At 34.0% G+C, this 15,789-nt stretch overlaps 1 protein-coding gene across 9 annotated transcripts in view; it reads right to left on the bottom strand.

The window, feature by feature from the left end:
• Window positions 1–2,764: 2,764 nt before the first annotated feature.
• The window catches only part of LOC128997898 (uncharacterized), a 58,044-nt gene continuing 45,019 nt past the window's right edge, over window positions 2,765–15,789 (bottom strand). For all 9 annotated transcript variants that reach the window (XM_054423695.1, XM_054423696.1, XM_054423701.1 and 6 more), the window contains 4 exons: window positions 15,086–15,213; window positions 11,345–11,522; window positions 7,556–7,640; window positions 2,765–6,478 (listed from right to left, as the gene is read on the bottom strand). In XM_054423695.1, the coding sequence (XP_054279670.1) occupies window positions 6,367–6,478; window positions 7,556–7,640; window positions 11,345–11,522; window positions 15,086–15,213 (503 nt within the window). In that variant the 3' untranslated portion in view covers window positions 2,765–6,366. The remainder of the gene's footprint in view (window positions 6,479–7,555; window positions 7,641–11,344; window positions 11,523–15,085; window positions 15,214–15,789) is intronic.

Below are 15,789 nucleotides of genomic sequence, written 5' to 3'. Positions count from 1 at the left end.
CTGTTTTGTGTTGTTTGGTTGGAGAACTGGTGTGCGCCAAAGTAAGGCTTGCTGTACTATAATCTGTGCAAGGAAGCCCACTTTGTCGGTTGACTGTAGGGAAAAAATAAACACCATTCCTGGTCTTTTTTTGCATCACTTAAATTATGGTTAACTTATGCATCAAATAAATAACCGACAATAGATATTCCAGATTAGTGATGCCACACAATACCTACTATCATGATCATTCATTTGAAAGATTTCTGGTTATAAATAATGAATAAATATAAAATTGTACTTACGATAAGTCAAATAGTGTCACTAAATCAAAGTAGGCTAAGTCCAAAATCTGTCCAGGCAATGTATACCTAACTTATCATTCAAAAGTGGACAAATATTAAATTTTATAAAAATAAGAAAGACATTTTAAAAATCAAGATCACTTTTTGAATAGTGGTAATAAAGGAAAATGAACACAATAATTACCCAGGATAACATATTCACAATGGTTTATTACTTCAAATAAAAAATATATAAAATTTAACAAAATACATAAAAAAAAACTAAAAATTTAATGTAAAATACAGCTTTTAACAAGTGCTAGGAACAAAGAATAACTTAAATGTTTAACTATACAGAGAAAGGCATGATCCTGAAACCAGTTTCAGTTGTCATGATTCTATCAACTAGTTTCCCTTCTGTCCTAATGTTCTTAAGTTTTAGAAAAACTAGCTTAAAATCATTCGTACAATTTTTTTTAGAATGCAACAATATTTTATTTAAAGAACAATTTGGGTTAATAAAGTAGTTTAGTCCCAATGGTAGCTTTAAATTTTGTTTTTTTAATCAAGTGCCATGTGCTTTGGATGGAACTCAGAGTTCAATAGGACGGTTGTGTTTTTTCCCTTGTCTGGACTTTGAATTATGACTTTCACATTTTCCTAAAAAAAAAATGAATCCTGCCATCTTTTCAACTGAGTAAATTTCTTGGTTGGGCTCATATTTATCTGAAAATGGAACTAATTTACATAGGCAAGGTTGAATCAAATAAATTTGGGGAAGAGCTAAAATTGGGATTTCTCAATCAGGGTGTCCACCAGGTCAACCAGAAAAATTCATGAGTAATTCCAGGTAGTTCAGGTCATACTTTTCATACTAAACTTTCCAAAGCGCAATGCTGTATTAGAGCTAACACAGTTCACTATTTTAGTTATCGGAAAAGGCATTCTCAGTTAAACAAAACAAAATGTATGATAACTGTAATATTGTCTGACACAAGTATGCAACTTTTACATATTACTGATTAAATAATCAGAAAATTATAAAATAATCCTTAAACCTGCAATTTATCAATAACTTGTTAAAAATAGTGATATGTCGATACTGTATTAAAGTGATTATTTAGTTTAAAGCAACAGAAGATAACACAACACAGATTTTAGAACAGAAGATTTTAGTTAATTAATACAATAGCCTACAATAATAGCATAGTCTGGACTTTGACCCTTCAACCCCCATCCCCACTCTGGAGACAAAAGGACGGACAGTCGACTAGAGAACGCAGGTATGATAACACATCATTTCCGCCTGTAGTAGTATTATGTTTACGTATTGGATAATCGGTAGTTGTAATTATTCAATAGTGCTTGTCGGCCTTAAGTATAGTTTTATTAAGTACTGGTATAATAGATACCAAAATTTATAAAAACCCCGCACCGAAACCTGAAAAATAGATTCTTAATACTGATCATTTTAACTTCAAGGTTCTTTAAGGAAAGATTAGTTTTTCTAGGATACCAGTTGGACAAGAACGGTATTCATCAAAGTGGGGAGTTAAGGGTGTTTGGTCGCAAATTTTCATGTCTGATTTTTTGTTATTGTTTAATTGTACTAAAAATTAGAGATACAAATATATAAGAAAAAATCTTTTATTTTGAATATTAAGCGAGATATGGAGCTTGAAAGTAGTAAATTTTTAATCTTTGGTACCAGTTCACAGGGAGAGTGGGTAATGCGATTCTCACCAAAATTTGCATTCAGGTGTGGAAAAATAAGATAATAATCACTAGCTATTTAAAATTAAAAAATTTTAAAAAGATTTTATTTTTTATTTTTTATAAATTTTTTAAAAAATTAAAAAAAAATTTAAAAATAGCTGTTTGTTTTTGGGAAAAATGTATCTGTATGTTGGAATAAAAAAAATGTGATATGTTAACTCGTTTGGGCTGTGAATTCGTACCTTTGATGCCTTGCGCTGTCGGAGCACTACTCGTTGAGAGTGTGTAGGCCTACACTAACACCGGGGCTTTAGAATACTTTAACATCACGTAATTATTAACATGCTTTAACATTGAAAGAATACGTTTATCGTTGTATTCTAAAGCCCCGGTGTTAGTTTAAAAACTCTCAACGAGTAGTGCTCCGACAGCGCAAGGCATGAAAGGTACGAATTCACAGCCCAAACGAGTTAACATATCACTTTTTTTTTATTCCAACATACAGATACATTTTTCCCAAAAACAAACAGCTATTTTTAAATTAAAAAATTTTTTTTAATTTTTTAAAAAAATTATAAAAAATAAAAAATAAATTTTTAAAAAAAATTTTTAATTTTAAATAGCTAGTGATTATTATCTTATTTTTCCACACCTGAATGCAAATTTTGGTGAGAATCGCATTACCCATTCTCCCTGTGAACTGGTACCAAAGATTAAAAATTTACTACTTTCATGCTCCATATCTCGCTTAATATTCAAAATAAATAATTTTTTCTTATATATTTGTATCTCTAATTTTTAGTACAATTGAACAATAACAAAAAATAAGACATCAAATTTTTGACCAAACACCCTTAACAAAAGCAATTTTGAATGCTCCAAAACCAGTAGAAATGTTGTACAACTCAGGTAATTTTTAGGACTAGTTCATTTTTATGGTTTGTACCATCTGCTCGGTAAAGAGGTAGATTGATCGTGGACTATTGATTGTGACGAATGGAACAAACAAACTTGTTATGAACAATTTTTTGATTCCCTTTAACCCAAGCCTAGATGTGATTGTAACCTGTGATAGCTCAAGCTATGGAGTTGGGTGTGTGATTGCCCATAAAATGCTGAACGGTTCAGAGAGGCCTATAGCATTTGCCTCACGAACACTTACCAAAAGTGAGGCTAAATACACCCAAATTGAAAAAGAGGCCCTGTCATTGGTTGTGGCCGTCAAAAAGTTTCATAAATTCCTCCCCTACAAACTTGGTCATGGCCTCAACAAAGCTGGATGAGAATTCATCTGGACTTCCCTAACTTTGAAGGGAAAGCATTTTTAATAATTGCAGTTTGCTACTCCAAGTGGGTAGAAGTGTTCCATATGCCCGGTACGACATCAAAACAGACAATTTTGACAAACTAAGACATTGCTTCGCAGCCTATGGACTGGCCTCTACTGTGGTGACAGATGGCGGGTCCCAATTTCGATCAGATGAATTCAAACAATTTTTAGAGGCTAATGGAGTTTGTCATACCCTAACCCCGGCATATCATCCTGCTTCCAACGGGCTGGCAGAGCAAACTGACCAAACAGTTAAACACGCTTTCTTAAAACAAATGCTCCATGATGAACAACAACACACCCAGAGACCCCTGCAACACAGAATAGATTCTTCTTGTTTGTGTACCGGAATCCCCCTCATACTACAACTGGATCGACACCATCTGAATTATTCTTGAAATTCAAACATAAAACTCACCTATCACTTCTAAAACCTCATTTGGCTCAAGAAATGCAAACTTAACAGGATAACCTGAAAAATTCTATCAATGTACACCGGGGAAAACCGACATCAATCGTGTTACACAACAAGGTGTTTGTCAAAAATGTGCGACAAGAGAAAAATATTTGACAATCTGGGGTGGTAACAAACGTTGTAAGCCCTATGACATACCTAGTCATAGTTGATAGCCGAACAAGACATGTATGTATATATTGACCATTTGAGAACTAATGAAACTCGGGAACAAGAAGACGACCTACTAGTTTTATACCAGGCCTATTCCTGGTGTTGGGAAGTTAAGTTTACATATTTTATATTTTATATTCCTTGATTTTTTTATGAGTCAGAATGAATTGTCAAATATGTTATGAAATGAATAAATACATTATACAACGTTTATGATTTACAGTATTAAGTCACTATTTTAACTTAGCAAGAAATGCATCATCTGTGCATGAATAATTAAGAAAATTAATAATACCTCTCTTGTCAGAACAGGCACTTCAATAAGTATTATCACAACTGTGAGGCTGCATGGTTGACAAGCAAGACTAACTTTTAAAAGAATTATACTTCAGCTGAGCTGAGCGTTGGGGTTCAGGGTCGGGCCCTGTCAGATTTGGGAGTTACGGTGTAGTTTTATCAGTTTGTGACAAACTAATTATGAGTTAGATTTCATTTGATTTGATATGTTGATTCTTTTGAGTAGTGAAAACTTACTATCGATAGTACTATCGATAGTATCGATAGTTTAAAAATATCGATAGTGGGTCGATAGTATTGGACTATCGATAGTTTTTGTTTACGTTAAATTATGTAAAAAAATCATTTTCTGTTACTCTCACATTTCATTGTTTGTCTGTTAATGCATACCTATTGTTAATATTATAGCCTAAGTTTTTTTTCAAAGTTAACTGTAGAAAAACTTTACAGAAAAGTACCTTCTTAAACATTTGAAAGAGGGGGCATTTGCTAATTCACTACCGGACTAATGGGTACATTAAATGGATTTTGTAATGTACGGCCTTAAATGGATTTTAGCATGGATTAAAGAGTAGACACCGGTATACGGTAAAAAATTCTCTTGTAATTTTCTTTTTATTATTAATTTAACAACTTTTTAGCGAATTTCCCTATAGGGAAGTAGCTATACCGTAGGTGGCACGGTAAGACCTAGACCCGGGACCGATTTACTTTTTCATTTTGATGTCCCCAGAGGCCAAAAACACCATTCGTTCAAATTTTTATATATATATAGACTTATATATATATATATATATATATACGTCCGTGAACGCGATAACTTGAGTAATTTTTGTCCGATTTTGATGAAATTTAGTTTAAAGGTGTAAAGCGGGATAAACTTGAATGAGTTCGCGAACCAGCACGATCGGACCATGGGAACGGGGCTTTACAAGGGGTTTTATGGGGTAAAAATTGGTTTTTCTCACTTTTGACCCTCAAAACACAAAATTTCCCGATTTCTCTTTAGACCTTTTTAAAGAGCTTAAAAAAACAAATAATTTAGTATGTAAAAGTATTTTTGTTCGATTGTTAGTAACGGAGAAAATTAAAAAAATTGTAAATTTAAAATTCCCATGTTATTCTTATGGAGAATATTGTCAAATGTTGTAGTTTGCTTGTTTATGGATATATTTTGATCAAACTTGGCAAATTTATTTATTTTGTACTAAGCTATCAATATTTTACTCAAAAACACACTTTATTAGTTTCCTTGTAGCAGCAAACCTAGGTACTCGTTAAACCTAATGTTATTAAAATATATTTAACTGAAAATCAATTCAGACAAATGGAAATTCGCTTAGTCGGCAGGTTTGCTGCGGCGGGGGTATTTATACTAACATTTTTTTCCTAAACTACCGGTGCATGAAAATGATCACATTCCATAGCTGTAAACAGTACGCAAAATAGCCCATTCCCGCTCGCTAATCAGCTGATTTCACAGTTATCGTTTCTGCACCAACCACAGTCGCGGATCTGATATGTTAACTTAGTTAACAATCGATAAGCAAATCAAATAACCTTAGAAATGCAGATGCAACCTAAATGACATTTTTATATACTTCCAGAAAGTTAATCCGTGTGATAGGCTATTATGAAATAATTATGGTGGTAGGAAGAATCATAATTGCCACTCTTGAAATATGGCCGCAGTTCTCGAGCGGTAATGACGTATTTTGCCTCAATACACAATTAGGCATTTCCTTTAATTTTTTACTAACTAAACCTTATTTTCCCTGCTGTTCGTCTAAAACCATTGACTCTGTAGGTATATATAGTCAATGCTAAAACTTATTGTTATTTTATACCAATGTTATAATATTTTGGAAAAGAAAAAATCATAAAGGAGGCACCAGGACGTCACTCACAAATTGTTAAAATTAATAATCTGATACAGCTTTATCTTCGACTAGATAGAAACCATTTATTAAACCCATGCAGGAAGGATATACAATATTATATGCATTAAAACTCCATTTGAGTAACTATCGATAGTACTATCGATAGTATCGATAGTTTTTAAAAAACTATCAAAAAATATCGATAGTGTGACTATCGATAGTAACTTTTTACTACTTTTGAGTAAAGGCCTTTCAAAAAAAATTTTTAATGATAAATTTTTGGATTATTTCAAGTCCTGACTTATTCAGGTGAATGAGATCGGGTCTGTTTTTTGCATATCCAGGGCTGGAACCTTTGAAAACCCTGGAACAAATACAATGTAGATGTAAATTAAAAATAACATTCTCAAGACCCAAGATTTTAGTACAATTTATTCCTGTAGTTGAAAATATTATTTGAGGACAGTGATTAATATGTATAAACAGCACTTGTGAAATTAAATTAACATTAGGCCTAATTTTTTTTTTTTTTTGGGGGGGGGGGGATTACCCAACACTTTCCTAATTGAAAAATACATCCTTACATTTACATGTAAATGGTAGCATCCCCTTATACAGTAGAACCTCTTTAACACGAACCCCCGTAATCCGAACGTCCACTAATCCGAACGCCTCATTGCTGAACTCTATACACAGTACAGTAGTTCTTTATTGTATACTTACTGTATTTATTGATATACACACCATAATTGTTTATATTGTAATATACAGTTCTGTTTATTCACTATGTTTACTAGTGTATTAAATAAACACTGTATTTTACTTTGAAAAGTATTTTTCACTTTTCCCGTAACAATTACGATCCATTTTAGCTATTGTTATGAAAAACAACAATATGTTCTTTAATCCGAACTACAGTATTCAATTGTCCGAACTACAGTAGTCGCAGCTAGTCTGGGCGCGCGGACTCTTGTGTACTAACCGTCCCCCACGCCAAAGCCAAAAAGACAGCGCTGAGGCACTGAACAACCCCAGGGAGCCGTGTGGGCCAGATGTTTTTGGAAATGAGCAATAAACACTCCCCTCTACACCCCCCGCCATAGCGCGGCCGCGCGCCCAGGCTAGCTGCGACTACTGTACCCCCGGTCCCAATTAGTTCGGATTAAAGAGGTTCTACTGTACCTTCAACAATAGCAATATGGTCCAAAGTAAGTTTGTTTATTACATTTTGATTAAATTTGTAATAATCAAAACTTGATATTTTTACAGTGGGAACTTTTATTACCGGTATCTCTTGCAAATTTTCAAGTTTTTTGCAAAAATATCCTGAAGTTATTCAAATTTAGCTTGAAAAGTTCAGCTCATCTAGAAAATTGGACATTGTTTTACTGTCACTATTTGTATTTTGGGAGTTGTCAGTTGAGTTTATTTAAATACTTACTGTTCAAAGAGATGCATTCTGCATCTTTCATCTGGGGCAGAATACATGTACAAGGGACTGACGTCTGCGATCCTCAAAGTATCACCTTAAATGAATAAAATGTTGCAACAATTATATATATTTATGACAGAATTGAATGATAGTTCTAGTGGAAATTACTCAAAGAGAGCTCCCCCACCCATTTATAACCCAAGAGTACTAATGTAGAACAATGACAATGGTAGTATTGACTTCAAATTACTGATAACTATTTTTTTAAATATGGTGTAATTTATTTGAATAACTTAAATTAAATGTAGCCACTAGTTTTGGTGCTGAAGTTATGTCATTTTCAAGCTGTAAAAGGATGTGTACAGAGCTACAGACCACACCTGTTGTCTAATTCTTGCCGCAAAATAGTTATTTGTGAATATAAATAAGAACACATACAGGGTGAATAAAAAGTCAAGACCCCCCCATCTAATATTTTTCCAAGTAAATATACAGAGATATCCTTTTGGGGGTCGTGCAATCTTAGCAGGAAGTTTCATTTTATGATTTTGAAATTTTTGAGTGTCCCCCCAAAAGGGGGATTTGGGGGGTAACTCAAATATTTTAAATATAAACCCCCTTCAAGTGACACCTCATTTTAAAGTGTTTACTAAAACTTAAAGAATGGTGAAAACTAGAGGTCGCTATCTCTTCTCTGTCCAAAATGGTAGCCTGTCAAATGCTGTGGAAAATCAATGGTTAATATTGGTTCGTAATGGCAATATTGGCTACCATTTTCGATAGAAAGGAGATAGCGAACTCTAGTTTTCACCATTCTTTAAGTTTTTGTAAACACTTCAAAATGAGGTGTCACTTGATGGGGTTTTACATTGAAAAGATTTTAGTTGCCCCCAATGCCCCCTTTTGGGGGGACACTCAAAAATTTTAAACATAACCCGCCATTTAGTGACACCTCATTTTGAAGTGTTTACAAAAACTTAAAGAATGGTGAAAACTAGAGTTCGCTATCTCTTCTCTATCCAAAATGGAGGCCAATATTACAATAACTAACCAATTTTACCATTGATTTTTCACAACATTTGACGGGCTACCATTTTGGACAGAGAAGAGATAGCTACCTCTAGTTTTCACCATTCTTTAAGTTTTTGTAAACACTTTAAAATGAGGTGTCACTTGAAGGGGGTTTACATTTAAAATATTTGAGTTACCCCCCAAATCCCCCCTTTTGGGGGGACACTCAAAAATTTCAAAATCATAAAAAGAAACTTCCTGCAAAGATTGCACGACTTCCAAAAGGATATCTCTGTATATTTACTTGGAAAAATATTAGATGGGGGGGTCTTGACTTTTTATTCACCCTGTATATTTTCTGTTTCAAAGATAAATTTAGAATATAATAATATAAAAATAATTTTTCTCTAGCAATGCGTTTAGGCGTAGTAGCAAAAGGTTTGCAAAATTTGGATTATGCAAATTAGAAATTTTAAAAGCAACCCAAATGAAAACTACAAAATAATTGTTTCCCAAATTTTATCTAAATGTAAAAGTTGTGTGAAATATGATTTCCTACGTAGAAATATCAACATATTTTAAATACTCATAACAATAAAATTATTTAAAAAATTCTACATACTTTAAAAAAAAAAAAAAAAAATTTTTTTGTCGTATCAGAAATAAATTGAATGCATCAACAGTAAATAAAAATGATACAGAATAAAAGAAAAATAAAAGATCTTTCTGAAAACATAAAGTTATATGCAGTTGAATAAAAGAGTTTCTGAGTAGTTGACGTCAAGTTGTCAAATTTTGATTTTTTTTTACAAAAACATAATTTTTATGACATTTTTTAAACTACATAAAATTTGTACAACTAACCTCAGATTCGGAGGTATATAAATTGTAGGGAATTTATTGTAGTTTCAGAATATGTAATAATATTGTACACAATTATCGATTGTTGGTGATGTAAACTTTACGCCGCCAAAATATATTTTCAACTCTCTAGTTTTTCAAACTATGTTTCCCACTACATAATACTCCCTAATAATGTTGTATATATATGATAATATATCCCTGAATCTCATCCTTCTGATGGTATAAGATTCATTGCGGTTTAAAACTGTTTTTATATTTTAATAATAGGAAAACCCGACCCATGCAGTCTTGGTTCCTCAGGGACCACTGCCACCGGGAAACCTACGGGACCAGCGCCAGATCAAGGGTTTTAATGGTAATTTCCCCATAAAAACCATTAAAATAAAGGAAAAATCGGATTTTATCAAAAATGGCATGATTGATTTTGATAAAAATTGAGTATGTTGTTATGTATTTATGTAGTTTTGGTGCGTATGTGTGTCACCAGTTCTGAACAAAATTGTACAAATCCTATTTCCGTAAAAATTACAGTTCGATAGTTATTGTAATTTATGTTATTTTCCCATTAAAACTCCATAAAATAAAATAAATTGATTTTGGAAAAAAGCCTGTTTCGATTAAAATTAGTATGTTAATGTTCCTTCAAATTTTGAACAAAATGGTACAAATCCCATTTCCGTAAAATTACAGTTCAAAAGTTATTGTAGCTTATGTTATTTTTCTGATAAAATACGGTACCGGAACCCCATAAAATAAAAACACAAACATAGGATTTTAGACAAAAAGCTGGTTTTGATTAAAATTAAAGTGTTATGGTCCTAATTCTTAACAAAATAGTGCAAACCCTCATGCTGTAACAATTACGGTTCAAAAGTTATTGCAACTTTGGTGATTTTTCCCTATAAAATATCATAGTTACTCCTACCGCTTTCCAATGATAAAGGTTGTTGACAAGCTTGTGGGAGAAAGTATATATCAGATTGCTGATACTGTTTTTTTAAATGTTTAACCTTTCCCGGAAGGGCGAAATCGTGACATAGGACGGGAAAAAATCAGAGGAAAAAATAAAAATGTATATTCCTTATTTGTGTTTTGTTATACAAGTATACATAAAATAAACACAATGGAACACTTCATACTGTCAAAATAATTTTTTACTCGTTTTTAACTATGCGGATATATCCGCTACCCGTCCGCGGATGAGTACAAATGCAGCGGATATATCCGCCACCCATCTTTGAAGATATGACCAGGACAACGTTAGGCAATAAATAAAGAACAATATGTAAACAATAAATAAAGACAACGTAATGTTGAGCACGAAACGTCGAGAGGGCAATGTAGGGGTGGTGGTAGGTGCGCGGGAGGGCGGGAGGCGCAGAAGAGGGGTTAGCGCGGGAGAGTGGGGTGAGTGCGGGGGTGAGTGCAGCCATGGAGAGAGCAGGAAAGTACCGCCTTGGTACCGCGAAACATCTGGTTACTGCTCAAGCACCTGCCAGTCTGTCTGAAGAGAAGGCGGATATAACCGCTTCCCTTCCGGAACATCAAAAACCATAAGCGGTTATATCCGTCACCCGTCCTTTATTGCCAAAGACTTAGGCGGATACATCCGTCCGCAAAGGGTTAAGAGTTGAGTTCCCATATTGATTCTCTGCATATAGTATACACAAATAAATGTTCTTTTATGTGACGGTCTTCAACAGAAGATCTAATATCTAAATACTAAAATAGAATGTCCATTTGTCCATGTAGAAGGTATTTACACCAAATTATTAAATTTTTATTTATTAAATTAACACTTTGAATGATAATGCAGTACCACAGCATTTTAAATAAATACCAGCAGACTTCCATCTCATCTGGAAGTGTCTTATCGAAAATACCTAGATTTATTATATCTCCTTTGTCCACAACTTAACTCACCATTTTCCAGGCTCCTTATATGCTCGTTGTAGCATTCTAACAGTTGATAGTGGATGGAGCTCTCCTCTGCCAGTTTTGGGATTGGCGGCAAAGTCAACAATATGATTCTTTTGGCACTCTTTTGTAAGGTCTTGATAAGCGAAGAAAGCTCTTGGCACATTTTGCTCACACTTACATTCTGGTAAAAAAATGAATGTAAATTATACAGTAACACTATAATACAAAAAAAAAAAACATTTAGTCTAAAGCCTATTGTGAACCGTTACATCCAACATTTTAGAGCTAGGTGATGTTTTTATAGTGGAAAGCATGGTAGGCCTAGGACTAGTCTAGTCCTGAAGGTCAAGTTAAAAAACACAATGTCAATTTGATCATGAAGTAAAACATTTTAGTACTCATAAATAGCCTTTCAATAACTTAAGTAAGTGAGACCTGTGCACATTTTATCATCTAAATATTTGTCTGTGTTACAACTTGGCCAATCACAGTTTAATGTTATCGTTTGTGTTTACATGTTATCGAAAAAGTAGTAGCGGATGGTTATGTTCCTAACAAAAGATTTTTGATAATGGCTAACATACCAAAACGTATAGCCTAAAACACAAAATTAACATCTTGGAACTGAAGGTGACCAAGGTATTTATAGTAGTTAATATAAGAGTTAAGTATAGTTTTGGCACCATAAACATGGAGTGTGTAACATAAGTCAGGATGTTGCCTCAATACTGTTATAGTTTCACATTTTAAAATTATGAATCATCTACTGAAGACATTGCTAACAATTGTCTCAAGAAATATTCTTGATCATAAACATTGACTATACACGGAATTGACTTCCCATGAAATGTAAAAATTAGAAGCAAAAAAAATGTAGTGCAATGTGTTGAGATCGTCTACCAAATGACAATATTTTGTGTTAAGCATAGTGATGCGTCGGTACTTCACGTTAAATGTCGATTCCGCCGGTTCTTGGCAAAAGAACCAAAACTGAGAATAGATGTTGAAATGTCTGTACCAAAAGGAACCGATAATGCCAAAATATTACCGATATTGCCGTGATCGTGCAAGACGAAGATGACGTTTCCGTGTCCACGGGAGATGATTTTGCCGCGATCGTGGATAACAACGGTGATGTTACCGGGATCCTGGGAGACGATGATGACGTCAACATGGCCACAAGAGATGTTCATGATTTTGCCGCGATTGTGGACGACGATGAAGACGTTTCCGTGACCGAGAGGAAGGGAGTTCATGATTTTCCTGAGATGGCGGGAGACGATGATGACGTCTACACGATGACGTTTCCGTGTCTGCGGGAGTCAATGATGATGTTCACACGGCCGCCGAAGGTGATTTTGCTGCGATTGCGATCCTGGACGACGACGACGACGTTACCATGATACCGGGAGACAATGATGACGTCTACATGGCCGCAAGCGATGTTCATGACTTTGCCACCATCGCAGACGATGACGAAAACGTTTCTGTGACCGTAGGAGTTCATGATGATATCTACACTGCCGCAAGAGATGTTGATGATTTTGCCTCGACGGTGGGAGACAATTATGTCTACACGACCGTGAGTGACGTTCATGATATCCATGATGATGTCTGCACGGCCGTGGGAAATTTTTATGATCTTGCCGCTATTGCGTAAAACAATGATGATGTTTCAGTAATTGAGAAAAATATTTCGGATTTTGCAGTGATCTCAGAATACGACGATTATCACGACATTACTTTGAGTTTGGCCGGACTGAAAATATCAGGCTAGTACAGCATGCCTCTATACACAGAATAGACTTCCCATGAAACACCTTATGGTAGTTATTTTATGTGATAAGAAGGGTTTGCACTTGGAAATTGACCACCGGTAGTTAGAATGTTTCATTGCTGCATACATTTTTCTACTTGAAAAACACCCTTATATCCTACCTCAAAAATGCCTAATAGCAAGACACAAAGACAAGGGTTGTTGTAGTATGACCAATCCATTCAGAAAACTTTGTAAAACTATTTAAAAAATGGTATTGGTATTAAGAATTGTTTTTTAGGTATCGGTATTGAGAATCGATCAATTTTTGTATCGACACATCACCAATATCATCAAATATTTTTAACACTTCTGCTACATTACCCTATATATTATTTTGATTTGACTGTGTTTGGTTATTTAAATTGGGGTTTTTTTTTAGAAATAAGTTTTATTTTCTTAATCCTTTAGTTTTGTACCAACCTATACTAATGCAAAATACTGTAAAATTGAAATATGGATATTTTGTTTTAAAAATAAAAAATTAAGTAGCCTATCCTAAAAATTTAAAATAAGGTACCTATGGTACCGGAACCGAGAACCGATTTTTGCTAGGAATCGGTATCGGTAGAGACTTTGAAAAAGTGGTACCAACCCATCACTATAGTTGGGCGATAAATCAATCGGCTGTTTGCTATGATTCTGGATTGATCTGAATTAATATTCAACCCAATACACTAGTATCCTCCGGTGAGATGGTCCTGAACTTCATCCATTTTCATGGCTTCAAAATTTTATCACATGGGAAATCTATTCTGTGTATAGTCAATGACAGAACACTACTTTGTGTATTGTACATTAACTCCCTTTAAGTTTAAAATTATTTGTTATAACCAACGATACTTAACTCTCTACACAGCAAGTCTGTATGTAGGTCAAATACAAATATCCTAACACCCAATTGAAACATGTTATCATTGATACATTGTACTATTCTCTAAGAATATGTAAATACAGATAATTGTAAAACTGTAAACTATTAATTTAATTGTTTGACGTAACAGAGTAATATCATAATTCAGGGTCCTCCAACCGTCACATTGTAAGTGTCCATGTGTTAGGGCCAGTCATGTTCCAGTCCAGAAAGTTAACCAACCCCCCCCCCCCCCCAACCATAAAGCAAAAAGTCATTATCTAATTAGTTATTAGTAAAAAATTAGTAATTAGTAATCGTTTTTGAGACTTTGTTGCTTATTTTGTAGTGAAATAATTCCCTATAGCCTATATTACTTGTCGGCTAACTAAAATTAATAGTCCTAATGGAAATACAGGATAACATAAATCTTTTCCATCTACCACAAAGTTGACTAAATCAAACGTTTTATTGTATACACAATAAGAATATAGAAAAGCGTAAAAGATCAATAATTTTTTTGCAAGAATATTGCATTTGCCACTTAAAATGTCATAATACTCATATTTAAACATGTTAGGAAAGAGAGAATGAAGACCGTGAATTGTACATGAATTTTTTGAACGGAAAAGAGACAGTGAATTGCACTTGAATCTGTTATGAGCTGAAGGTTCCATTATTATCCTATGGCCGAATCTCCATTCATTGACGGTGTTCAAAATCGTGATCACTGGTCACAAGTGTTGCCACAATCGCAGGAGATGGTTACGGTATCGCCGAGACCACAATATATGCTCAAGTGTTGCTGCAATTGCGGGATACATTCATGGTATCGTCAAGATTGCAATAATATATGCTCACGAGTGTTGTCGTGTCGTGGGATACAGCAGCGGTATTGCGGAGACTACCAGAACACAGGGATTTACTCGATCCGAAGAGAAGATTTTCGGTGTTTGCCACCTATAGGAATTTTTGTTCACTCAAGTGGGCAGTTTGAGTGGATTTAAAAACAATGAAGTCCTTGCTTTTAAGAATCTAGATTTAGATAATTACTGTATTTTTCATGCAAACTTACTCTTAAAAAGTCATTTGTGCCGATCATAACGATGATGTTTGATGAGATAGGGTAGAAATGATGCCTAACACGAGAATGGAGGTCAGTGATTGTTTGTCCACTGACGCATAGGCCAATTCTGCCAGGGCCTAGAAAACAATAAATTTATTGACCATGGCAGCCTTTACAACATGTGTGTTCACAATCACAAAATATTTTCTTTATTTGTTACATCAATTCAGAAGCTTTAAATAGGCTGGAGGAAATAAAATTGTTTATAATAGAAACCAATATTCGGTTTAAAAAAAAAACTTAAAAAAAGCCAAATATAATAAATACATTTAACCAATACAATGAGAAAAGCAAAGTGTACTATAATTTATTGAAAACCATTGCAGAATGTTCAGTTAATTTATTTGGTTCATCAATACATTACTAGATTTGAGTCTTGAAAACAATAAAATGAAATAAAATAAAATAAATGTCAATAATACAAATGTTTACTAAATAGTTTACACACAGACAGCAATGATAATGGAGTAAGGCTACTAAGCCTAGCTACTGCTTGCAACCTGAAAGTTATGAGCACATATTTCCCGAGAAAATACATCCACAAAACTACATGGATCTCACCAAATGGTCAGGTAAAAAATCAAATAGATCACATATTAATAGACTGCAGACATTCTAGTCATGTACAAAACGTACGTAGCATAAGAAAATCA

Source organism: Macrosteles quadrilineatus, unplaced genomic scaffold (assembly GCF_028750875.1).
Source record: "Macrosteles quadrilineatus isolate MER2022 unplaced genomic scaffold, UCM_ALF_1.0 Scaffold_7__1_contigs__length_78375512, whole genome shotgun sequence".
Lineage (NCBI taxonomy): Eukaryota > Metazoa > Arthropoda > Insecta > Hemiptera > Cicadellidae > Macrosteles > Macrosteles quadrilineatus.
Note: the sequence above shows the minus strand (reverse complement) of the source record. Positions and strands in the feature narration are given on the sequence as shown.